This window comes from Peromyscus leucopus, chromosome 13, assembly GCF_004664715.2.
Source record: "Peromyscus leucopus breed LL Stock chromosome 13, UCI_PerLeu_2.1, whole genome shotgun sequence".
NCBI classification, from domain to species: domain Eukaryota; kingdom Metazoa; phylum Chordata; class Mammalia; order Rodentia; family Cricetidae; genus Peromyscus; species Peromyscus leucopus.
Genome location: NC_051074.1, coordinates 8,035,628 through 8,062,335, shown reverse-complemented (window position 1 = coordinate 8,062,335; position 26,708 = coordinate 8,035,628). Strand labels below are relative to the sequence as shown.

Below are 26,708 nucleotides of genomic sequence, written 5' to 3'. Positions count from 1 at the left end.
CCAGGAGGCTTCTCAATTCTCCTTGAAGAGTAGACCCACTGTGGCAGCCTTTAGGGTCTAAATACCATCACCGGAGGCCCCTAGGTCTCTCTCTCTCTCTCTCTCTCTCTCTCTCTCTCTCTCTCTCTCTCTCTCTCTCTCTGTGTGTGTGTGTGTGTGTGTGTGTGTGTGTGTGTTTACCTGAGACAGGGTTTCACTAGGGGTCTGGAATCCACACAGAACAGAGTTCCACCTGCCTCTACCTCACGAGGGCTGGAATTAAAGGTGTGCACCACTATGCCTGGCTGGACTCCTTATTTGAACTCTGGTCCTAGGCTGTTCTCAGCAAGGACACTAGGTGAGCTTCCAATGGCTGCTGGGTGGTAAGGCCTTTAAGATGAGGGTGACATCACAGCCCCACACTGAAGGTGAGGACGTCCTCACAGCCCCACACTGAAGGTGAGGACGTCCTCACAGCCCCACACTGTAGGTGAGGACGTCCTCACAGCCCCACACTGAAGGTGAGGATGTCCTCACAGCCCCACACTGAAGGTGAGGACGTCCTCACAGCCCCACACTGTAGGTGAGGACGTCCTCACAGCCCCACACTGAAGGTGAGGACGTCCTCACAGCCCCATATTGCTCTCTCTGGCCACAGCATTCTTGGGATCCGGACCATCCATGGTCCTTGTTGGGGAAGTGAGGACAACCATGGCCTCTCTCAGTCCACCAAAGTCCCTTCCTTCATTTCACAGTGATATACCAGGAACCTCCTTCCCTTTAGCTCAGACAGACAGACAGACAGGCATACACCAGCCTTGTGCGCAGCAAAACAGAGAATCTCCCACCACCACCAGAAAAAGCCAAGACATCTCAGCAACTGCAGAATCTTTTATTAGTTCATTTAATTTCTGATAATTGTTTCCACATGTCCTGTCATCCTTTGGCCCATAGACCCAGACACTGAACACATTCTTCAAGAAGGCATGCCTATATAAATATTGGGACGTGTGCCACACATCCTCAAGATCACAGAAACCTTTGCAAAGAAAATTAAAATTAAAGCCGTGTGAGAAGTGATCAGGTTTCCCACTTTGGCAAAGACTAAGGACAGACAGCAGCCTCCCGTCAGCCACACTGGAGTTGAATCCCTGAGTAGAAGGGAGGGAGAAGACACATGGCAGGGTGAACTCTGACCTCCAGGAAGAAGGAAGGGCCTGCCAGGCCTGAGGCCTCATCTGAGGGACCATCGGGCCAGGGGGACAGGAGGGCAGTGGGACGCTGAGGTCAGCAGAGGGAGGCAGGGCTGCATTCGGCGGGGGGAGGCTCTGCAGGGGCACATGGGAGGCCAGGGGTGAAGACAAAACCTTGTTTCCTATTTTCACAGTAGCAGCTAGGTGACAGGGGACAAAGACTGGGTTTTGTCTTCATTTATCAGGTGCTCCTGACAGGCTGGCCCATACCTGCAACACTCCCATTCCCACACAGCCTTTGGCAGAAGGTGACCGGGGAAGTCCTATGTGGCACTGGTGCCCTGAGCCTGTAAGGATGGGGCTGAGTGGGATTCTGTGTGACAGGCAGCCCTCATCCCTCTGTACCCCAGAGTAAGACAGTCGTCTCAGCGGGGACAGCTTAGGGGCCGGGTACTTTCACAGGGGGTTTCCTATGGATCAGTGAGTGGCCAAAGTTCAGCCGGCCACCGAGAGAAAGAGTGGCGGCTAGCCCCAGCTAGCCCCAGCTAGCCCCAGCTAGCCCTAGCCCTCCAGCTGGGCCACGGCCTGCTTCAGGTCCTGCACGATGACGTCCACGTCGGCCCTGGTGGTACCGCGGCCCACACTGAGCCGGAGCGCATTCCGGGCCACGTCCACGGGGATGCCGCAGCTCAGCAGCACGGGGGACGGCCTGCGGGGGAGGGACAGGGTCAGCTGCTGCTGAGGACTTGGCCCGCTTTGTGCTCACACCTCTCAGCCAGATCCTCAAGCGCAGGGTGTTCTGTGTCCTCTCAGTGCCTACCTACATGACCTGCTGACACTGGCCTCTTAGAGCCCTCCTGTCCCCAAACATTCCTCCAAGCCTACTCAAAGGTAAGGCCCCCCAAATTCTCCCACTCTCTCTGGTACCCATTTGCGCTCCAGATGGGGAACGACGCCGCTTCCTAACCCTAATACCTTCCTCCCATGCATCCGCCACCTGTGTTCAGCTCTGCCCCGAGCCCTGGCTCCTGGAGCTTTCCTATACCGGGGTCATGGTGAATGTTCCTTAAACAATGCCATCTAGTGCTTCACTGGGGCAGCCCCTGTGCCCTTCCCATCTGTACCTCCCACTCGCCCCTGCTCCCCAGCTGGCCCCAGTCTCCCTGCTCCTGACGGAGCCTCGGCCCCCAGATGCTGGACTCCAGGCATTGTCGGCCTCCATAGGTCCTTTCTCTCTTCTGTGAAGCGCTGATTCCCTGGTCTTTGTCTTCCTCTGCTGGCGGGCATGGGGCCCCTCTGTATTCTTCCTTCACATGTCCACGTGCCATCCCACCAGCTCTGGACCCAGTATTGATTGCTGGCTGCTGTCCCAGAGCCAAGCTCACTCACCACGTTCCACTCCCAGCCACAGGCACCCATACCTGCTCCCAGCTAGGGGCGGGACCCTTCTCCCCTGTGTGAGTCTGCGGCTCAGCCACCCCTCCCCTTGAGAGCCGGGTGTAGCTAAGAGTACTCACCGGTCTTCATGATCTGAGTGGCATGAAGCTCCCACACTGGCCAGCAATGTCTGGCACTGTGCAAGCACCATGTACCCTGTGAAGATAGCATGTGTCCCTAGATGCAGGTCGTGGGCCATCTCCCCTCCCTCCCAGCCTTCTGAGTCCGATTCCCTGCCACCACCCACTGAATCCCAGTGCAGGCAGAACTCCAGGAAAACGACTTCCTTTTTCCTCCAGCTTCAGAAATGCCAACACTCTTCTGCCTCCTAAGACCGGGGTTGAAAACGGCATTCTAACCACCCACCTCACGGGGACGCTGCCAGGCTGCCTTGCTCACAGGTTTGGTGCCGGGTGCATTGAGGTCAGCTCCCTACTGCTGTGTTCACTCGGGGCACACTACCCCCTTCTCACAGGCCTGGGATTAAACCCTAAAACTCCAGGGCTGCTAGTGTGGTTAAACTAAGACCCTCTGTCCCACTTGAATCAACACAGGTCATCAGTGGGCACAGCTGCCCCTGTAAAAGTTGGGGGCGGGGACGACAGCTTCCTCCACAAGGGGTCTGTGAGGAGGGCAAGCATGTCTGCTTCCGCTCCACAAGGATGTGCTCCAGCTCCAGCTGCCACCGTGTCCCATCGGGACAGCAGGCTCCTCTGTGACCCTGGGAGATGAGCAGTGACATCTTCTTCCAAGAAGTCAAAAACCAAGGGCGGAGAGATGGCTCAGCAGACAAGAGCACTGGCTGCTCTTCCAGATGACCCGGGTTCAATTCCCAGCACCCACATGGTGTCTCACAACCACATATAATGGGATCAGATGCCCTCTTCTGACCTGCAGGCAGCATGCACACAGAGCCCTCAGATACACATAAACAAACAAACAAACAAATCCTTGAGAGGCAGAAGCAGAGGCAGGTGGATCTCTGATTTAGAGGCCAGCCTGGACTACAGGGTGAGTTCCAGGGCAGCCAGGGCACAGGTAGGGCTGTAAAGAAACCCTGTCTCAAAAAACCAAAAAAGAAAGAAGTCAAAAGCTTCCTGCGCATGTGGCTCCACCAGGAGCTCCTGAGGGAAACAGAGGTCTGGGGCCCCAGCCTGAGGCTCTCAGGGAACTGAGGAGGGATACCCCAACCGAGGAGCTCCTGTCTGCTCTGGGGGAAGACGGCACCTGAACTCGGACTCCTGCATCTTGCCGGCAGGCAGCTGCCACAGTGGTCTCTACATTCTCTTCTCCTGTAATCCTTAGCAGAAGAGCTTCTCTATCCTGGACTGATTTCCTCTCGTTTCTAGGACAGGCTGGCCCGGGCACAGTCTGCTCTCAGCCCTAGCTGAGCTACCAGTCACCCTGGGAAACGCCCTGCCGACCACATCAGCCGCACTGTGCCGGGAGCGCTGGAGCGCTCAGACCCCAACACAGCCAGGGGCCAGGGTAAGACTGGAGCGCTCAGACCCCAACACAGTCAGGGGCCAGGGTAAGACCGGTAGTCACCTTGGAGCTTGGACCCCTGGATGGAAAAGTTGCAGGTGTTGGGAAGTCTCTCCACCCCTGGAAACCGGCTGTTCAGATGGATTCTCTTCCCAAATTCAGCCTGAAAAAAAAACCACACACACACACACACACACACACACACACACACACACACACCATGAAACAGTCAGGGATCACTTCAAAGTCACCCTCTCTCAGCAACTGTTTGCTATCTAGACTTTTTTGGAAACAGATCTCAACATGTGGTTTATCTGTTGTAACAGCCAGGGGGACAGGCTATGGACCACAGAGCTAGGACCAGTGGACACACCAAACACACTCACCCTTCCCACACAACCGTGTGTCTGTGAGAAAGATACGCTCCTGCTTGGTCCAGGGTCCCTCTTTGGGATTTCTGATGCCAGCTCACTTCCAGCACCCAGTTCTGCCCCCTGTGTTCCCCAGGACCTACTGTTTCCCAGGTCCCCAGACTGAGTTTCCTTCACAGGGGGACAGTGTCCGGTCCCAGCTATCCTGCCCACACTAGGACACCTCCCACGTGGGCAGGTGAGCCTGCAGGGCTGGCCTCTCCTCCCTCTCACCTCCAGTCTCTCCTCCAGGTAGTCTCGGATGTCTCTCATGTGGGCCTCATACGCCTCACAGTTTTCAGTCACCAGCTCAGCAGCCTGGGGACACAGACGTGCGAGAGTCAAGAGATCAGACGGTTGCAAAGATCCTCACCCGGCCACTGCTGTGCCTCTGCACGGTGTGCGGACAAGCTACCCCACGTGCTCAGCGGGGTCACCAGGTGCCCCGCTGCAGGCTCCAGGTGTCACAGACAACACAGCAAGTAGGCCCCGAGGGACTCTCAGGCCCTAAGGAGTGTCATTCCACAGAGGGTCAAAGCTGGGACAGCAGGATCACTCCTAAGAAGGGACCACGACAGGCCCCCAGGCCCCCGAGGAGACAGTCACCAAGGAATAGGAAGGGTGTTTCCACCTGCAGGGAGAAGACAGCGCTGTCTTGGATAGCTGCCTTCCTTGGTGAAGGTGACGCCCACAGGTCCTGGGCACAAGAATGTAAGTGTAAATGTCATTGGATCTAGTGAGGGCTGAGATGACCTGCCGTGACAGGGAAGGGTCATGCTAACTGCTGTACAAGAGGTCCACAGAAACCACGGCAGACGCCCAAGGGACAAGGGCCACCTCGTCCAGTGCTGTGGGCCATGAAAGTGGACAAGAGAGACCTCGGCACGCTGGAGGAAACAGTCACAGGCGCTGCCTTAGGTGCATGAAGGAGGACCAGGAGCCCCGAGGGGCCTCCCAGCCTTGAGAGCGAGGACCTGGAAAGTGGGAGACACCTCAGGATGACGGAGAAAGCAGGGGGCCTGTGTAGTTTGGGATCCTAAGTACGGTGGCTATTTTTCATTGTCAACTAGACTGGCATTAGAATCACTATGGCAACAAACTGTGGGTGGTCGGCGGGGGGATTTCCAGGACTTCGGAGGGAAGACCCACCCAGAATGTGGGCAGCGTCCTCCCATGGGGAGGAATGAAAAGAAGAAAGTGGCCTGAGCACCCGTGTCCATCTCTCTGCTTCCCTCCGGTGGATGTCAGGTGACCACCTTTGCAGAGCCCAGTTTCTGAAGTCAGCAGAGCTCAGGCTCCTGAGGAGACAGTCCCAAACCTGACCCGGGTCCTCACACCCCACACTTCAACAGGCACCAGCCTGACTGTCAGCAGTGAGGGCAGCCCTGCAGCTCTCATTCTAGAAGAGACTCAGAGTTTTTCCTGTAAACTATTCTATGGCCGGGCGGTGGCGGTGGCACACGCCTTTAGTCCCAGCACTCGGGAGACAGAGGCAGGCGGGTCTCTGTGAGTTCAAGGCCAGCCTGGTCTACAGAGCGAGATCCAGGACAGGCACCAAAACTACACAGAGAAACCTTGTCTCAAACAACAACAACAACAAAAAAAAAGAAACCTATTCTATGGTGTGTGTGTGTGTGTGTGTGTGTGTGTGTGTGTGTGTGTGTGTGTGTGTGTGTGTGTATGTGTGTATGCAGGCACACGTGTGCATTTGCACACGGCACAGTGCATGTAGAGGTCGAGGACAAAAGGGCTTCAGGGATCAAACTTAAGTCATCAGGCTGGATGCCTTAACCACAGAGCCATCTTACTGGCCTAGCTTTTTCCCTTTTAACTGCTAAGCAGGAGCAATTTACCCTAATACAAAGAACAAAGGTCTCTTGAACTCCTAATCCTCCTGCCTCGACTTCCCAAGTACATGGGTGCATCACACCTGGCTCTAGAAATTCTGGGTTTTTATTAATCAGTGCACTCCAGGGGTCATGATACCCGTCCAAGCATTACCTTTCCCAGGCCAGCAATCATGGGCGTGTTCTCAGTCCTGCAGGAGACAAGGCATAGAATATGTAAGTGAATGTCCTAAGAGGGATATGAGTCATTGTCCTGAAGTGTCTCACATTGTTCTTCCTAAACATGTGCCTCTAGGTGCTCAGGAGCAGCCTTGGACCCCAGTGAATGCACACACACGCACACACACACACATACCCAGAGCCTGGACAGCCATGGTCCACTGTAGGCACCACATGCTGGCTGTCCACAGTGACAATTCCACCTGGACCCTTTTCCAACCGAGAGAGCACAACCCACCTTCTCCAGGCTTCAGGTATAATGTGGGGTGGGGATTATCCTTTATCTTAGAGAGCTTAGGGACCGACAGAGAAAGGGGTGTGTAGACACACACATAGACAGGCATGAGGGAACAATGCTTATGCTCTCACTAGCTGATCTGCCAAACTGAAAGTCTAACTTCTCAGTATGTGGGGGAAAACCAGTCAACTTAATAATTTTGTTAAAGTTTTGGCTGAATAAAATTTCCTTAAACTTTTACAATTATGTTTTAAAACCATTGTCTGTGGCTATTTATCACCAGAGAACATTCTGTTACATCCTTACCAGTATTCCATGTCACTTTTTATCCTAGCCATTCTGACAGACAAGGGACACAGGGGCATCTCAAGGGCTTTTAATCTGCATTTCCCTAAACCTAGCATCTGAATGCGTGGTTGCATGCTTAGCTGACTAACCTCTTGGGGAGATTGTCCATTATGTCTCTGGCCCATTTTCTTTTGAGTTTGGGGAGTTCTTTATTTATTCTGGTGATGGTTAAATTGTCAACTTGACATTATCTGAAATGATCTGGGTAGAGAATCTTAATGAGGAATTATCCAGAGCAGGTTGGCCCATGGGCACGTCTGTGGGAGAGACTGTCTTCATCATGCTTGTTGATGTGGGAAAACTCAGTCCGCTGTGGGCGGCGCCATTCCCTGGATTTGGGTCCTGGCTGTGTAAGAGTGGAGGCAGTGGTGGCGCACACCTTTGATCCCAGCACTAGGATCTCTGTGAGTTCGAGGCCAGCCTGGTCTACAGAGCAAGTTCCAGGATAGGCAGGACTGTTACACAGGAGAAACCCTGTCTTGAAAACAATAACAAAAAGGAGTGGGGAAACTTGCTGAGCCCCAGTGTGCCCGCATCCTCTCTGCTCCTGTGGGTGTGCCGTGACCAGCTGCTTAAAGTTCCTGTGGCTTGGACTTCCCTGCCACGCTGGACTGGAACCTGGAACCCTGAGTTCCAATGAACCCTTTCTCCCCTGGATTGTTTTTTTTTTTTTTTGTCACGGTCTTAGAAATGAAACAAGGACAAGATGTCACCGGACCTGTCACTAAACGTATTTTCCCGGTGGGCTGCCAGCCTTTTTGTAATAAAGCTGATCACAAAGCAACAGTTTAACGTGTGTGATGTGTTCCTATGCATGTACAGGAGTGCATGTAGGCCTGTATGTGTGTGCGCGCACACGTGAGACCAGGAGTTGGGCCAGGTGTCTTCCTCAGTCACCCTCCTCCACCTGTGTGGTTGACAAGGTCTCGCTGAACCTGGAGTTCACTGATTTGATGGGGCAAGCTAGTCAGTGAGCTCTGGGGACCCACCCATCTCCACCCAACCCAGCACTAGGGAGAGAAATGGGATGCCATGCGCAGATCTTCCACACGGGCTGGGAACGGACTCGGGTCCCGTAGCAAGCACTGGACAGACTGAGCTGTCTCCTCAGTACCAACAAGGCTTCGCTTATGACAGAGCCCGACTAAGCCAGATTTCCTTTAATAGGTGACTTGATACGAAGCCTGAGAACTTGCTGCCTTGCCCGGGCCTTGCCAGTTTTCCGCTTTTCTTTTTTCTTCCCTAATAAAGGTTTTATATTTTATGTTCTACATTTAAACCATTTTGAGTCAACACCTGGTATCACAGGTGCAAGGCTCACATTTTTGCCTATGATGTCCTTTTTGGTCTTGCAGGATTCTCTTTGCTAACCTTCTGTAACTATTTTCTCTCAAACTCATGGGCGACGTTGCTATGATTTACTTCATTTGGCTTTGGCACCAGCTTAAGACTGACATTAGAAAATGAGCTGGAAGCAATGTTTTATAACAAAATGGCTCTGTCAAGAGCTGGCTTGTCACCACTGACCGCATGTGCGTCTATGTCTACGGTGTCACCGATCCAGGCACCGCTTAACAAGAGCAGAGGGAGGCTTGTGTACATCTGTCTTTACCACATCAGATTTTCTCATTCATGAGCACAAGAAGTCGTTTATTTATATTTCCTGTGGGTCCACTTCTAGCATACAATTCCTAAAGATTCTAGTGGATTTATGCTTGAGTATTTTTCATTATAAATGGCCTTTTAAATATCCACCTATTCATTAATGGCATACACACATGTAACATATTCTGGAAGCTTCATCTTATACTGTGACCGTTGGTCTACAGTATAATTGCTTTCCTTGGAGGCGCTACACACAGCCTCATGCTCTGATCTGGGCCAGTTCATGCCTTCCAGCATTTCTTGTCTCCTGACTGCTGAAGCAGCAAGTTGACAACGGACGTTACCGCCTCTTTCCAGACTCGTTCTCCATCACATGACAGTGGCTGTGGGTTGAGAGAGGGGAGCTAGTCCCAAGCTGGGAAACTTTCCTCTGATCCTACCATTTGAGAGTTTTTAAACAGGAATTGGAGTTGATTCTGTCAAACGCTTTTTCTGCCTCAAATGAAACAATCGTGTGATTGTCTTTATTCATGAGCCTTGTTGATGTGGTGGATTACATTGATGGCGTTGATACTGAACCAGCTTCACCCCCTGGTGTTGGCATCAGGCGATATGAGCTTTAGAAAAACCAAATGTCCCTTCCTCTCTTCTTGTCTGGAAGAAAATGAGCAGATGTGACATTCCCTAGACATTCGGAAGGATTTCCTAGTAAAACCACCTAGGGCTGGAGATTTCTTTCAGGGAAGTTTTAAAGCTCGATTCCAATTCCAAAGAGTCATGAAGCCATTCTAGTGATTGACTGGCAGCCACAGGGTTGCGCATGGCATCCCTTACTGGGTTCTGATGTCTGCGGGGTCTGAAGTGATGGCTTCACCTCTTCACTTGGGCATTTCTCCTTTCTTCTCTGTCACTCTTCCTAGAGGTTTGTCAATTTGAGGTTTTTCTTGTTTTGGACAAGATAGCCTGAGCTGCCCATGTAGTTGAGGCTATCCTTGAATTCCTGCTTTTAGTGCCACGACCTCCCAAGCGCTAGGATTAGGGATTTTGTTTTTAAAGAACCCTCTTGGCTTCATTGATCCGTTTTCAAGGCTGTAATTTCTTTCATTTCCAGGGCTCATTTTGCTCTCTAGTTCTTTGCACAGGAGCTTAGGTCCCTGACTTCATGTTTTTCTTCTTTGCTAACACTCATTTTAGAATATCAATTGCCCTTCCAGCCCAGCAAGGTCCCACACGCCAGCTAGATTGTGTGTTCACTTTCATGCAGTTCCCTGTCTTGTCTAATCTCTTCCCTCCTGGAACTCACAGTCATTTAGAAGACTGTTTCTTGTTTGCAGTTGTTTGGGAATTTTCCTGTTCTCTGGAATTTGCTTCTGGCACTGGTGGCCAGTGAGCAAACACTGTAAAGCTTCCATTCTTAACTGCCCTGAGGTCTGCTTAAGGGGCACAGTCTACCTCAGCGCCCTGGGCTGTAGTTGGATGGAGAGCTCCTGTGCTGTGAAGCCTGCTGGCCAAGTGCTTATGGAGACTTCCACCTCCTTGATCTTGTCTAGTCCATCAAATCACTGTTGAGAGCTGGGTGTCGAGGGTTCCGGCTAGGATGGGTTTCTCCCCCTCCTGCTTCCTCTCTGGAGAGTATAAGCAGGACTCTGTGCATGCTCAGCAAGCCCACCACTGAGCTCTTGGTTTCTTCTTTCACTTCTACCATGTTCTGCTGCGGCGCTGCCCAGTGCCTGCCCGTCCTCCGTGATGGACTTAGCCTTCTTCCCCCCACTTCATCGTCTTTCTCTGTGTCTGTGCTCTGGAGCCCACTGTAGTCAGGATTAGATTGCCATCCCTGCTTCCCTCTGTTCCCCCCACTTTCAGCCAGTCTCTCTTGACAGATCTGAAGTGTCTTTTTAAAGGGATTTATTTTGAGTTTTGTGTATATGTGTGTCTGGGGGTGGGGTTTGCATACATGAGTACAGGTGCCTCAGAAGCCGGAAGAGAGCACTCAATCTTCTGGAGCTGGAGTTAGAGGTGGCTGTGATCCAGCCAATGTGAGCAATGCTGGCATCAGAACTTGGGTCTCCTGCAAGAACAGCAAATGCTCTTCACAGACGAGCCATCTCTCATGAAATTTCCTTTATGTGTCGTATTTCAACCGTGTACATTTGACATCATTATTGAAATGACAACTGGGATGGTTAGTGTCAATTGTCACCTTGGTTGGGTCTAGAATCTCCTGGGAGATAGGGCTCTGGGCATACCTGGAGAGATGATCTTGATTACGTTAACTGAGGTGAGAAGACCCGCCCACTGTGGGCGGCGCCATTCCCTTGGCTGGATCCTGGACTATGCAAGTGGAGAAAGGGGGCTGAGCAGCAGCAGCAGCACGTGGTCATCACTCTGGGCTTCCTGACTGTGGAGGATGCGCTGCCCCAAGCTCCTGCTGCCTGGACTTCCCACCGTGATGACTGCGTGTACCCTCGACTGTGAGCCAGCAGAACCCTTCCTTCCTCAGCAGCTTTGTCGGCATTTTATCACAGCACATGCAAATAAACCAAGGCAGCGGGGCTTGAACCTGTTTTCTGCCACCTTTCTGTGGTGCCAACAAAAATCACAGCCTTGCGTATTCTAGACAAGTGTTCTACCATTGAGCTAGACTTCCAGACCCTCCTGTAACTCTGCTTTTGTGGGGTACTGCATGTTTTTTTAAACTTTAATTTGGGGGTATACCTATTTGTCTCTTTGTAAATTTGTTTTTCCCCAGAGGCTCTGGATATCAACTATATGTATTATATTATATGTATACATCATATTATATGTATATATCATATTGTGCTGGCTAGTCTTATGTCAATTTGACACATACACTAGAGTTATCTGAAAGGAGGGACGCTCAATTGAGAAAAGGCCTCCATAAGATCCAGCTGTAGGGCATTTTCTTAATTAGTGATCGATGAGGGAGGGCCCAGCCCATTGTGGGTGGTGCCATCCCTGGGCTGGTGGTTCTGGGTTCTATAAGAAAGCAGGCTGAGCAAGCCATGAGGAGCAAGTCAGTAATCAGCTCCCCTCCATGGCCTCTGCATCAGCTCCTGTCTCTAGGTTCCTGCCCTGTTTTGACTTCCTGTCCTGACTTCTACGATGTGGAAGTGTAAACCAAATAAACCTTCTTCTCCCCAATTTGCTTTTGGTCATGGTGTTTCATCACATTAATAGTAACCCTGACTAAAACACACATATGGCTATGTGTTAATAAATGTTTCAGCCTATTGGTTTTATCATTTTACCAGCTGAAATGAGGTCATCAGGCATGGTGAACATGCCCTGTAGAACCAGTGCCTGAAAGGTAGGGTCAGAAGTTCGAGGCTAGCCTGAGCTACATTAGACCTGTCTAAAAATGCCAAACAAATATAGGAATCTCTTTTTCTATAGCTTTGCCTTTATATAATCATTTTAAATGTTTTCTTCATATACACTGATAACCATTTCAGACACTGCTCTAATCTATCATAGGCTATCAAATGTATATATATATTTAAGCTTCAAGCAAAGCCCACGAAGAGAAGGGCTGCCTGCTGTATTTGGTCTCAGCTTCTCTTAGTTTCTCCTCATCTGGCAACACCTTGACCTCCTCTTTGGACACGAAGACCTGTTCAGCAGGTGTGGGGTTCTAGCTTGCCGGTTTCTCTGGGCACTGGGCACAGCCCTCCTCTGGTCTCCTTGGCTTCCAATGTGAAATCCATGCCATTCAAAGTGTTTTCTCGTCCACCAGAGGTTGTCTTTCTCTGCTCTCAAGACTGTATCTTCCACTGTTTCACTTTTAACGGTCTTGGCATACATTTTGTTGGGTTTTTGTTTGTCTGTTTTATGCTCCTCACTTTCTGAATCTGTGCTTATGTTTTCTTCTAAATTTGAGAGGCTGGTCACCCACTATTATTATTATTTTGGGTTTTTTTTTTTTCCCCGAGACAGGGTCTCACTCTGTAGCCCTGGCTGTCCTGGAGCTCACTCTGAGCCCAGGCTCGCCTCAGACTCACAAAGATCTGCATGCCTCTGCCTCCCAGTGCTGGGATCAAAGGCATGCGCCACCACAGCTGGCTCTTTCCTCAAGTGACCCTGTGAGCCCTGTCGTCTGTCTTCTGTCCTGCGGGGAGCCGAGTGACACGTGTGTCACACCGTTTCTGATGGCCTCAGAGGTCCTTGATGCTCTGTCCAGTTTTCTATATGCCGGTGTCTCATTTCTATTATTCTCTTTCAGTTCATGTTTCCTTCATTTTTCTCACTATCCTGCTGCTGAGTCTATCCACTTATCCACTCGGGTTACTGCAGTTTTGAGTTTTTAAATGTCCACTTGGATCCTTACAGGGTGACTTCCATCTGGTTCGTGCATTTCAGGTTCGTGCATTTCAGGTGTGCCCAAGACTCATTGCTGTGGCATTTCGTGGAGTCTGCGGTCTCAAATCGCTCTCTTGGGATTGGCATCCATCGATTTTCCTCTGCTTTAAGATCTTTCGAGTCCTTGGCATGAAACCTGGCCATTTGCACATGTCGTGAGAATTTGCATCGTGGTTATCTTTTCCTCTCTTCGTGGCTTGCTCCGACTCTGCTCTGCAGGGAAAGGGGGTGTATCCCAATGCTGCCTGTGGGATGCAGAAACCACGGCTCTCACTTGGCCTGTGCGCACTTGATATCCAAAGAGGATGTGTTCTGATACTGATGGGTGGGGACTCCAGGTCCCTTCACAGTCTCCATTGACACCTCAGCGGGACTGTGGACGCCCCATACAGCCCATGTGGGTGGAAGCCTGAGTGTCCACTTGGTGATTGCTGGTGTGGGGCAGCACACTGTCCTGTGCGAATGGGCTGGAGCAGGCATTGCCTAGTGTTTCTTCTTCTTGATTGGCTGGCTGCCTCAGGCTTTAGATGGAGGCAGATCCTGCCTTCCTTACCGCTGTTTCCAGATGGCTGGTTCTGGTGTGGAACACTTGCCAAGGAGCTGCCACTGCTTGCTTCTTTCTGTCTCCCCCTCTTTGGCGTTCTAACAAAGGTAATGCTGGCACTGATTTGGGGTTCAAACACCATGTGTGCAATGGAGACCCAGGGCTCTCACAGAAGGAAACAGGGCACCTCTATGCCTGCTGAGCCCCCACGAAAGCGAACAGCAAAATACTGCAACACACAGAGAACTCAACACCCTCGAGTATTTATGAGGGAGGGGGACTCCTGGCACGTGCTCTGAGTCACCCCAAGAGACTGCAGGACTGAGACCCACTGTAGAAATCAATCAGCAGCGATTGTGATTTGGGGTGATGTGGCCTGTGCCTCTGAGAGACAGAAGAAACGGGACAGCAGTGTGGCCAGCCGGGCAGAAGCTTGCAGGCTCTCAACCTTACCCTGGCCTGAAATTCCGCTCTTGTCCACCTCCAAACAGCATGGGGTACAGGGGGGTAAGTTTACCGACCCCTCGTACATACAGAGCACCAATCCTGGGGCCGTAGAACTGGAAGGAAAAGCCAGTCATTTACTTGCTGGGAACTGCCTGGTGACCTCTTCCGCTTGTGTCTGAGAGCTAGAGGCTCAGAAGTGTTCGGGGGAGTGACGTCCTGCTACTTCCGTGTGGCCCGGGCTGCTACCACTTTGGTGTCTGAGAGTCTCAAGAACCCTCGAGTGCAGGGCAGAGCCCCAGCCTGAGGAAGGGCAGGTACCGAACTCATGTTCCAGCCCTGTGCTGAGAAAGCCCCACACAAGGTACAACAGAATTGTGAAGGAAAGGGACTAGAACAAGAGGTGGCCAAGGGGTTTCTTCCACATTACTCTACGCCTCCCGGCGATGGGAGGCAAAGGGTTAAGTGTCACGGCGTCAGGCCAGCCTGGGGGCTCCTTTAGGGACCAGCTAAGGACTATGCTGCAAAACAGCACAGAATGTTTTGGTTTTAGTCAGCTGCCAGACCTGTCCCTGCACTGCACCTTAAAGAATCACTGAGACCAAACCTTCCTGCTGAGAAGTCAGTTTCACCAAGTTAGAGGAAGCAACAGTTTCTGGGACCTCTTCTATGCTGATGGGGTCCTCCTCACGGGCAGATGAGGCCTGTGCAGAGGTTCCCCATAACCAGCAATCTCTGTGTCCTTACTGCCGTCTGTCCTCCCCAGAGCCCGCTCTGTCCTCCCCAGGGCCCGCTCTGTGCTCCCCAGGCTCCATGGGGTGGGGGTGACCTGCCATCCCTGTCATGGCTAACCAGTTCTCATCCTAGCTGTGACTGGTCCCGTCCCACACATGCCCTGAAAGCTCCCGAGGACAAAGCCCTTCCTGACTTGCTGTCACGGCATCTCAGGACCTAGTCCTTGACAGGCACCTGGAGCTCACTAGCTGATGACAGTCACAGTCAGTACTGAACAGCAGAGCTGAGGGTCCCCCTCTGCTGTGGCTGTTAGGTCAAGGAGGAGGGAAAGCGGCCCTTACACACATACCTTGTGTCCCACGATGGTCAGGAAGTCCACACCCAGGTCCTCTACATCCACCCGCCTCTTTCCCAGTGCCTGGGCAGCGTCTGTGTGCACGAGGATCTGGGGCAGGCCGGAGGCAGCCCGGCTCTGGTTCAGGGCCTTAATACGCCGACTGATCTCGGGGACAGGCTGAAGTGGGAAGAGGGAGGCGGCTGAGTGAGTGTGTGGTTCTGATGTGATGGGGTGGAATGGCATGAGCCGCAGAGGGCAGAGCGAAGCCACAGAGCTCAAGGACAGACACAGAACAGGCCGAGTGGAGACCCATGGAAACAGCCATGCCAAGCCCCTTCTTCCCTGGGGCTCCTTGAAAAGTGGAAGGCTGACTCACCATGATGACGCCGGTCTCGTTATTGGCCAGCATGATGGTCACGAGGCACGTGGTGGGGCGGACAGCCGCCAGGACATCCTCAACCTCTGCCTGCCCGTTCACCTTGGACACCGGGACAAAAGTGACCTCTGAGACACAAAACATATATACTAAGGTCAACCATGCAAATAACTCCATAATTACACTTTTTTAAAAAAGGAATGTGTTATCAAAGTTCAGAAAACATTAGAAGAGGAATCTAAGGTACTGTCCATTGAGAAACTCGGGCCTCAGGCTATTCTCACAGCTGCAGGGCTTGGGTGGTGAGTGGCTACAGGAGGCCGGAAGTGCCATGGCAACAGGTAAAGCCTTCGGTGACACATTAGTAGCCACACCCGGGGAGAGACAGCAGAGAGTGGACTTTCCAGGGGTATGACAAAAGACCCACGGAGAACCGGAATGGACCGGCCAGACTGCCCACAGTCAGTGGAGTCCAAAAGCTGTCTGTCAAAGACAGTCAGCCCGAGCAAGCCCTTTATAACCTCTGCCTCTTGGGATGGATTTCTCTGTGGCGACGGCTGAGTGCAAGATACGAGACCAACCCTGCGCCTCCCCCCCCCCAAAAAAAAAGAAAAAAAGAAAGAACCAATGAACGAATGAACAAGAAAGAGAAAGAAAAGAAAATGCATGCCTTTAATCCCAGCGCTTGGGAGGCAGAGGTGGGTGGATCTGTGAGTTCCAGGACAGCCAAGGCTACACAGAGAAATTCTGTCTCACAAAACAAAAAAGAGTCAATCTCGTACAAAGAAATGAATTCTTTCTTCCTAGCTCACTGTGCACCACAGACTTAATTGTAAGAGCCGAAGCTGAAGACCTCCTGGGGTGCTGACATGGGACTGAATCGTCATGATCTGGCGCAGGATGAAGTCTTCTTAGATATGACACAACAGACAAAAAAAACAAAAAAACCCAACCCCCCCCCCCAAAAAAAAATTAGACTTCATCAAAACTTTGTTGGCCTGTATCAAAGGTATGTGTAATTCCTGTAAGTCAATACAAAGATTAAGTACTCCGATAAAAATTAGGGCAGGGGGGGTGAAGGCACCAGGTAGTGCCTGAGCACTGACCTAGTGCACTTGAGGCCCTGCGATGAATCTCCAGTAACCACTAGAAACCAAAAATAAAACCAAGAAAGGCAAGGACACTCATAGACTTTCCTACACAGGAGATATCTACAGCTAGCCAGACAACATGAAAAGATGCCGGGCACGGAATAACCACAGAGGCACAGTCCTCGACAATGACTATGGCAGAGACCCAGGCAAGAAGCTCGGACAGGGAGAGACTGCTAATGGCGGTGGCAGACGGTGACACTGGACTCAAAAGCAAAGGCTAAGGCTGGTCATGTCCACCCAAGAATCTGTCAAACTCGGTTTCTGTATAGCGTAAGTCCAAGTATAGGAACTGCCCACACAAACGCTCACACGGAGCAGCTCATGGCAGCATCCATCATTCACATTAGCTGAAAATAGGAACCGTGTGAATGGCCATCCGCTTCTGAATGGGCCAATGAAATGTGGTTCACGCCCAGACCAGAACATGCCTCCTGCACCAGACGAGTGAGCTAGGCTCTGGGTGGCCTCTCTGTCCTCCCCACTGGGGTCCTGGCCAGTCCCCAGGGTCACGGACCTGCCGCTTGTTCTTCCATCAGGTGCTCCAGGGGCAGCCGGACCGAGTCATGTTCCACGGTGCAAGTGATAAAATGGGGCCTGGCCCCCTCCTCAGGGCTGTGCTGGTCAATCACGTGCCCCTGCAGGGTCTGCTGTTCATGGAAGTATCTCACCATGGAGTGGATGACCAGATTATTTGACTGTGGAGACACAAGAGGGAGAGAGAGCCTTCACCACAGCGCCCAGTGGAGACGAGGAGCCTCTCACCTGTTATGTGCCTGACGCTTCAAAAGGGACAGGCCAGCGCACCAACCTCCCGACAGGCAGTTTGGAGAGCCTCCAGACTCCGAATACTCTAGAACTCACTGTTTTGTTAGTAAGCGCGGACTTTCATATTACACAAACCTGTCAGGAAGGAGAATTCCACCCCTGGTTAGAGGAATACAAACTGGAGGACACACAGGCACAAATATAAATAAGATGAAAGAAAATAATTTAAAAATCAAAAGCCAAATTAAAATTCAAATACATCCCTGCCTTCTGAGCTCATGTCATTCCACAGTACCTGGCCCCAGATCAAGGCCAGGAGACCCCGCTGGGCAGCAGGGCAGGGGGAGGTGGCAGTGACCTGCAGGGAATCCAGGGGTCTGGCAGCACACTCGGCCTCCCTCTGACTTTCTTTTCTCATCCATCACCTGCCCAGCCCTGGGGTACATTAGTCCCAGTGATTAGCATTTGGGGGGGGGGTAGCTCTGAAGGAGGTTGGGGTTCCCCAGATTTGGACGAATTATAAACACCACTTCCAAGACTGCTTTCTAAATCCATGTCTCCATACACTGCCTCAGTTTCCCAGGACGTTCACCTCCTTGTGGAATGGTGGGTTGACTGAGTGTGTAGATCGACCTCAGTGGGCTAATTTTTCCTAGTCATTTCCAGCTTCCACTCATGATGGCAGCATGCTCTGGGGATTTGGCACAGCGGCCCCTGGTGCGTGCTGGCTGCCGGTGGCTGACGCCTTGGCACAGCGGCCCCTGGTGCGTGCTGGCTGCCGGTGGCTGGAGCCTTGGCACAGCGGCCCCTGGTGCGTGCTGGCTGCCGGCTGCCGGAGCGGTCTGCTGTTCACACTTCTGCACTGGTCACTTGAGGCCCTGGACGGCTGGCGGAGTAGAAAGCCCTGTGCTGTGTGTGTTCAAGTCTCTGACTCAGTCGTGTGAGTCCCCAGCTGTCCCGGGCACTTGTCCTTTGTCATCGCTGTGTGACAAACACCTGCCCTCCCCGGCTCTTTCACTCCCCTCACGGGGTTCTTCGAGGACTCCAAGTTCATGTGTTAGTTTTGTTGTGACAGAATTCAGTGTCTTTCTGTTTTGTTTTGACTCAAATTTGTGATCCTCCTGCCGTGGCTTCCCAAGCAGATGTTCTCCTTTAAGGGAAGGGCTATCCACATTTGCGCTGAGGAACCCTTCATTGTCAGATACCGCGGGGTGCTGAGGCAGCAGCTGGAAGCTCTCTAGTGTCACTTCTCAATCCTGTCTCTGCAGGCTGAGAAGCAGAAGGAGGCGGCGCCTGGTCCCTGAGGCCGAGCAGTCCAGCAGAGTTCCCCGCGATCACGCTTTCGTTAACCCTGCCCACTGCCTACTCAGTCACGTGACAACCTTACGCCCTGCCATCGTGCCAACAACAGCTGTCCGAGCCTGTTCTGAGCAGGCAGTGTGTGTGGCCTTCTAGTCACAAGGCAAGTGCCAGCCCACACTGGCACACTGTTTCTGACACCTGTCTGTCCTGTTGCGGGAGCTCTTACAGACTTGGTTTGCACACTATGCAGCCTTCTCACTGGCTTCTTGGTCTTGCAGAAGTCTGGACTCAGCTTCCACAGAAGACAGCTGGGGAGTCCATTGATGGAAGCCAGAATTTCGACAGAGGCTGTACCGAGTCTACAGATGAGTTGGAAAGAGCCCATGTCCTCCAGTCTGCAAACAAGACCCACCGCCCTTTACTCGGAAGGTCTTACAGGCTCCAGGTCACACCTCTAACCTCCCTGGGAGGCCTCACCAGCTCTTGTCTACTCCATCTATTTCCCAAGTAGTGGACATTTTTTTAATGTCCTGGCAAAAGCCCATTACTGGCATCCAAAAGAAGCCAATTCACTTTTAATCTGAAAACTGCTAAGGCTGAAGCAAATTGTGACCCACAGCCCTGTCCTTCGCAGTGTCTTCTTTCTAGGTTTCATTGAGTATGTTCTATCCATTTAAAAATGAGCTCCTAGCTGGGCGGTGGTGGCACACGTCTTTAGCCCCAGCACCCGGGAGGCAGAGACAGGCGGATCTCTGTGAGTTCGAGGCCAGCCTGGTCTACAGAGCAAGATCCAGGAAAAGTACTAAAGTTACACAGAGAAACCCTGTCTCGAAAAAAACAAAACAAACAAACAAAAAAACAATGAGTTCCTTTGGGATGGTGAAGCCTCAAACTCAGTAATACAAACAATTTAGTGGGAATCACAGAAGAGTCCCAGAGCAAATGAGAGAGAAAACCCCAGCATTACTGGGCTGCAACTTTACCTCGGTGCCCCCGGAAGTGAAGACGATGTCCTGAGGCTTCCCTCCTATCATCTTGGCCAGGCTTGCCCGAGCTGTGTTTATAATGTCCTTGGCCTTCCTACCTTGAGAGACAAAAACAAAGAACAAAAAAACCCAAGTTCATTACTGTCAATGACACGTTGAAACCGGCAACCACACATAGAGCTGAGAACTGCGATGATTCTAGAAGGAAACACAACTGTCTAAGTGAGCACACTATCCTACCACCTGGCGGGGCCTCAGCAAAGGGGCCACACTGACACTTAGCGAGTCAGTGGCCACCACGGAGAGCCAGGGACAGGCTGGCTGGCAGTGAGGGGCTATGAGGTCTCCCAGCACAGCTTTGCTTTCTTACTGGGCTATGGCTCCCTGCCCACCTTCCCGTTCAAGGGCCAGGAGAGGAAATGGAAAACAAGAGAAAAGAAAAACTGAACTCAAGACGTCACCCAGCAAGCCAGTCAGTGCCTTCCCTCACACCGCAGGCCAGCCTGGGGAGACACAAGAGGAAGGCTGAGGGCATCTGCTTCGGTGAGGTGACCGAGGGGCCATTCAGCTCCACTGGACAGTGTGGAGAAAGGTGTCGCTATGGGACTCTCAGCCGGCACACCAGTGGTCCCCAGATTTGATGCTGGGGCCATGCCAGCTTCCCCATGCTGTAGAGTCACTTGGCCAAAACTCCCCCACTTCCCCAGCTCACTTCCAGCTGTTGTTGGGTGTTACAAGCAAGGCCACGGTACATCTGGAGCACTCGTGGTGTATCTGGAACACTCACGGCACATCTAGAACACTCAAACTCTTCCTACAGAGCCTCAGTGAAAGCTGCTCCAGATTGTAAAACCTAATACTTTGAAACACCTGTGATGAGCTGGTTGTGGTGGTACATCCCTTTAATCCCAGCACTTCCGAGGCAGAGGCAGGCTGATCTCTGTGAGTTTAAGGCCAGCCTGGTCTACAGAGTGAGTTCCAGGACGTCCAGGACTGTTTGTTACACAGAGAAACCCTGTCTTGAAAACAAACAAAAATCTGCATGAACTTGACTTTTCTTTTCTTTCCCTTTTTGGCATTTCTACTCAAATGTCAACAGAAAGCAGCTGGGATGTCACTCGGGCCAGGAACTTTCCCAACTGCTTGCCCAGCCCCCCTTAATCTTCTCGGCCTTCTCTAGCATATCCTATCAGAAGTTTGACTATACCCCATGAGACATTAGTCCAGAAATGAGCCAACAGTCAAGTTAATGACTGGCTAGCATCTGACCTGGGAGTCTGTGTCACTGAGTTGCTATCAAGCTTTTAATAAGCATTGGTATGGAACCCACCAAACCCCAGTTAGGAGGAACACAGCGCTGGAAGACCCGGAGCTGGACCACCTGTGTGACAGAGTCAGGTGGCGTGGGTCATCTTAAGTCTCCTGATGGCCTTCAGTTCCTAATAAACCACCATTAATGTGGTTCATTTAGTCACCCTAATGCACAGCACAGGCAGGGCCGGGTGCAGGGTTATTGGAGTTATTGCCATCCCACTGATAAACATTAACTAGGACGGCAAGGCATTAGTCTCCAAGTCTGTAAAAAATTGTGCAATGCTGTCTTCTAACTACTGACTTGAAGCAGAGTATCCTCCAAAAATTCAAATTTAAAACTCTATACTACAAAGGCAAACTAGCAAGAAGGAAAAATATAATTATATAACCCAAGCAACAGATTCAAACTTTCCCTTTTTGTCTTTTTTTTCAAATTTATTTTACTTTCTTTTGCATGCGTGTGCATGTGTATGTGCTGTGTGTGCATGTGTATGGGTGCACGTGAGTGTGGAAGCCGGAAGTTGAGTAAAGTACCTTCCTTGGTGCTTTCTGTTTGACTTAGAGTCTCCTGCTCAGGCAGGGTCTGGAGCCTGCAGACTCAGCTAATCTGGCTGGTCAGCTTGTCCTGTCTCTGCCTCATGAGTGCTGGGACTACAGACATGCTGCCACACCTGCCTGGTTTTCACACAGATTCTGTGTAAAAAAAAAAAAAAAAATCAGGCCTTCGTGCTTGTTCAGCGGCGGGTCAGCGGGTGCTTTATCCATGGAGCTCTCCTGAGGCTGCAGCTTTCCTCTTCGGAAAAGGTCAAGACACATACGTAGCCAGATGGCTAAAATGCACATTACTGAAATGCACAGGGATAGACTGTTAGTTGTGTGAAAGGCCCTTGATGGGCACAGGCTTACAAACAGATCTCAGTGCGATCCTCATGTGGGGAAGGGTGGCAGGGGACACACTAAAACCTGGAGGTTACGGCATCTGGGGGACAGCAGGGTTCAAGATACAATGAGGGACTTTTCAGAAAAAATTCCAGAAATGCCTGCTCGGGATAGGCCCATCTTGGGAAGAGAGAACCAACTCATGCAACTCGTCCTCTGACATCAGAATGTGCAATGTGGAATGCGCATAGGAATGAATGAAGGTAAAATACTTGTCAGTTGTGTGGTTCCGTGCCTGAATATTATACAGCAGACTTTAAGGATCAGATAGGTGCTGGGCGGTGGTGGTACACGCCTTTAATCCCAGCACCCGGGAGGCAGAGGCAGGTGGATCTCTGATCTGAGTTCAAGACCAGCCTGGGCTACAGAGTGAGTTCCGGGACAGCCAAGGCTACACAGAGAAACCCTGTCTCAAAAAACAGAAGGAGGAGGAGGAGAAGAAGAATCAGAATCAGAACCAGATAGGAGGGGCTGGAGAGATGATTAAGAACATCTCAGCTTAACATGTCAGCTATTAAGAACACTGGCTGCTCTTCCAGAGGACCCTGGTTCATTTCCCAGAACCCACATGGCAGTTTATATTTATCTATAACTCCAGTTCCAGAGCTTCTGACACCCTCACATAGACATACATGCAGACAAAACACCAATGAACATAAAATAAAATGAATTATACAGGAAAAAAGAATCAGATCAGAGTCAGACAGTGGAGGTACACACATTTAATCCCAGTACTTGGGAGGCAGAGGCAGGCGGGTCTTGGTGAGTTCAAGGCCAGCCTGGTCTACAGAGAAACCCTGTCTCAGAAAGAAAAAAGGAAAAATTAAAATAAAAATAAAATAAAAACCAAACAAATAAATGGATAAATAAATAAAACCAAATATACAAACAATAATCCAATTAGGTATATTATTGTAACATGGTGCTGGTTTACACAGAAGATATCATGGAGACTTTAGTGACCTGTTTAAAGATTATAATGTAATTATTTTGCTTCAGATTTTTGTTTGTTTGTTTGTTTGTTTGTTTGAGACAGGGTTTTCCTGTGGGACAGCCCTGCCTGTCCTGGAACTCACTCTGTAGCCCAGGCTAGCCTTGAACTCACAGAGATCTGCCTGCCTCTGCCTCCCGAGTGCTGGGATTAAAGGTGTGTACTACCATGCCTGGCTTTTGCTTGTTTTTTAAAAGTGTGCCTTAACAAAACTCTTTTGAATTTTGTTAGGCAATGTCGGCATTGTAGCAACTAGATTTTATATAATGTCCCTCCACATATGGGGAAATATGGTCTCTAAAGTTGAAAGGAAAAAGAAAGTCTGAGAGAGCGCAGGCTCCCTTTATTGTCGCGGATTCTTCTAGAATTACCTGCCACATAGGAGCTGCTGGGGTTGCCCCAGGCTTCCCTCATGGCCTCGGTCACAGCCTGGATGACTGCGGGCTCCAGAGGTGTGGTGGCGTTGTAATCCATGTAGACCTTCCTGGAAGAAAAGAGAACAGCCTGTGAAGGGAAGGGAGGCAGGGTGTGGGCAGCCGCACTCTGGGGGCTCACAGCTAGGGTCCTCTGCCTCCAGACTGAAGGCTCAGGTGGAGCATCAGGCTTCAGTTCTCCACGTCCTCCCTCCTGGCGGGAGATGCCACGGTTTCCAGTCACCGGGTACCTGCCCCACACTAGACGGGCATAATTTCCCCAGTACAAGGCTGCAAATCGGCAGCCCTCCTCCAGGAAGGAACTGGCCCTGGCTAGGGAGCCACACATTCCCCTGGGGGCTTCCGGATGACTTCTAGCCATCAGCTCCAGTCCTTACTCCTGGGTGTCCGCGTCCTATGGCTCCCCCCTCCTTCCTGGCTTTCACCAGGCAGCCTCTCCCTGGGGCAGGCTTGCACTTTCAGTTAGTTCTCTTTGCCCCGCTCCCCACCCCATCGAGACTTTTTAAAGTCTTTGCTTCAACATATCTGCTGGGGTGAGACTCCACTGTTCTATTTGAAGCTGCGGGCCCCGGCTTGGCCCTCCGTCCTGCCGCCCCTCTCCCCCAAGCCCCATTCATCATCTGACTCAGGAGCCACGTGCTTAGTGTCATCTCTAGGGACCAAGAGAAGAGTAGCTCCAGGAACAAGCAGGCTTTATCATCTGAGCCCTAGTAAGGCTGCCACCCGGGGTGGGGTGGGGGTGGGAGAGACGGGGAACGGGCGGGGGGCGGGGGCGGGGCCTTCATTCACAGGATGGCACGGAGTGCAAAGCCCCAGGGACCCTAAGGAGAGTTATCTGCTTGTGTTTTTATCAGAGACACAACTCTTCAGAGATCTCTATGGTAAGCTATCAGGCCTGAAAATAGTCATTATTTCATATGATTTAAGATATCGAAACGGTGCTGGAGCCAACGCGCTCATGAACCCAAACACAGTAACTAACCGTGCCCACTAAGCCAAAGGGGACAGCAGAACAGGTAGTTTTGATTCTCTCTCGTTGCCTTAAGCCCCTAGAATCACCTAACCCTGCAAGGCTTGGGGCCTCGCGAAGTGTGACTGGTGACTGACCCCGGGGCTGGAATCAGTGACATCCCACTGCGGCAAGGACTTTGCCCGTCCCTCCCTGTAAATAAGACCCCAAAGTGCTGCACCCCCACTGGTCTGCCGAGTGACTGTGGCTTTCGCGCGCGTCTGTAGCTTGGCTGAACTACTTTATGGCTTGTATTTCACCAGGGAGGAGGCTGCTTCCTGGAGAAAGCGAAACTCCTTAATTAATGCAGCCTTAGGCCTTTATGAGACTGGTTCTCACTGTGTAATCCAGGCTGGCCTCCAAATCACAATCCTCCTGTCTCAGTCCCCAGTACTGGGATTATAGGCATGTTCCACCACATCCAAGGAGGCTCAAATTTTGAAGGAGAGACAGACGTCTTACATCCTAGGCATTGGTACAGAAGATGAGAACAAATAAGAGGAAAGCCTGTAATCCTAGCGGGAGGCCGCAGGAGAGCCTGGGCTACAGAGCGAGGCCCTTGTCCAGGGGTAGGGAAAGGAAAAGGAAGAGGAGGAAAAAGATGAGGTGGGGAGAGTGAAAGAGGAGGCTTATGGCACGACACATTCCTGAGTGAGAGAAGACTGAACCAGAGCCTGCACAGCACCCCTGCTGCTTGTGCGCCAGGGGAGGAGGTCCCCACAGCACTGTGGACGGCCAGAGCCTACAGTCTCCTGCACGGTCCAGGTGCCGCCAGGGCTCACTCCCCAAGGTTCACTTTTCACCTCGCGGCGGTCATCTGGGCCCTTATAGATCATCCTCAAAGTCCTTTCCTATCCCACACCCACGCTGCCTACTCTGTAATCAGCAGTGATTCCTTTAAAATGTAGGTAATCATGATTCCGCTGTCCGCTCCAGACCCCACGCTGTGGGAAGGAGGCCGAAACCCGGGAGGAAGGGGCTGGCACTTCGGCACAGCTGTCACCCGCGGGCCCCCTTCTCTCCTAGCTTCGGCGGTGGCCGGTCCTCTCCCGGATCGCGTGGCCCGACTCATCTGCGTGTCCCTAGGACTCCAGCCCCCCGGCCTCGCCAGCCCCTCACTGAGGTCCCCAGGCCCCAAGGCCCCCTGGAGGGAGCGCACCTGTCGGGTGGGCTCTCTGCGCGGCCCCGCGCGCTTCTCCGCACCGCGTCCATCCCCTGATCGCCAGCGGGTCCGGTCACCCCAAGCCTGAGTGCCCCCAAGTCTCCGTAGGGGGCGGAGCCTCGAGTCCCCGGGTATCCGCATTGGCTGTGCACCGCGCTCTAGCCAATCCGCAAGCCGCACGGGGCCTCCGCCCCTGACCGGCTGATTGGCTGTGTAGGGTCAGGTGGCCGTGAGGCGGAGCTGGGGACAGTTTCAGGTGGGGACACCCAGCAGCGGGTTGTGTCTAACCGGCCTCCGAAAAGCGCGCGCTGCTCAGGACGTGGGGTCCGGGTGCTGCTGCTACTGGTACCGTGCCTCGGGAGCCCACTTCCCCTGATCTGTCAGCCGGTGACAGAAGGACCTGTAGCTTCACCTGTCGCCGCAAAGTTGGTGGAACAAAAAGCGCTAGGATGCGCGGAGCAAAGAGGGGCGCTGCAGGAGCTGGGACTGTGCGCCCGGAAGAGTTGGTGGCCAGTACTTGTAGACCTGAGTGCCCGGAGACATCGAATTCCCCAGGTCCGCCTTCCCGGGTGATTTGATTGAAATTAGAAAGCCATTAGCTAAGCGAGGGGTGGAGGAATGTTAAACTTCTGGAAGGAGATGAAGGTAGAGGAACCAGGTTCAGTTCCCATCTGTAACTCCAATTCCAGGGGATCTGATGGCCTCTTTTGACCCTTACAGTCACTGGACATGTACATGGTGCACTTATATACATGCAGACAAAACACTCATACACATTTAAATTTTTTTTAAAAAAATGAGTGGAATGACAGTAACAAGCAGGACATCACCAGTGAATATCTGCAAGTTACTGTTACTCATCTTTGAAACCCAGGAAGGGAACAAGTGCTCCAAAGAGCTAGATACACAAGCCCCAAACCGAAGGTATGGTTCTTTTGTTGTTGTTGATTTTGAAATAGGGTTTATCTGTGTAACAGCCCTGGCTGTCCTGGAAATCACTTTGTAAACCAGGCTGGCCTGGAACTCAGAGATGTGCCTGCCTCTGCCTCCTGTGCTGGGATTAATGGTGTGCGCCATT

The 26,708-nt window shown here is 51.8% G+C and overlaps 1 protein-coding gene across 1 annotated transcript; it reads right to left on the bottom strand.

The window, feature by feature from the left end:
* Window positions 1-850: 850 nt before the first annotated feature.
* Window positions 851-25,762, bottom strand: Scly (selenocysteine lyase). Its single transcript, XM_028880360.2, has 12 exons — window positions 25,628-25,762; window positions 23,397-23,509; window positions 19,779-19,879; window positions 17,243-17,423; window positions 15,575-15,702; window positions 15,211-15,375; window positions 14,136-14,242; window positions 6,506-6,542; window positions 4,739-4,822; window positions 4,158-4,257; window positions 2,690-2,765; window positions 851-1,881 (listed from the first exon to the last, which is right to left on the bottom strand). The coding sequence occupies exons 1-12, from the start codon at window positions 25,678-25,680 to the stop codon at window positions 1,734-1,736; spliced, it is 1,293 nt and encodes a 430-aa protein (XP_028736193.1). The 5' UTR covers window positions 25,681-25,762; the 3' UTR covers window positions 851-1,733.
* Between the last annotated feature and the right edge of the window lie 946 nt (window positions 25,763-26,708).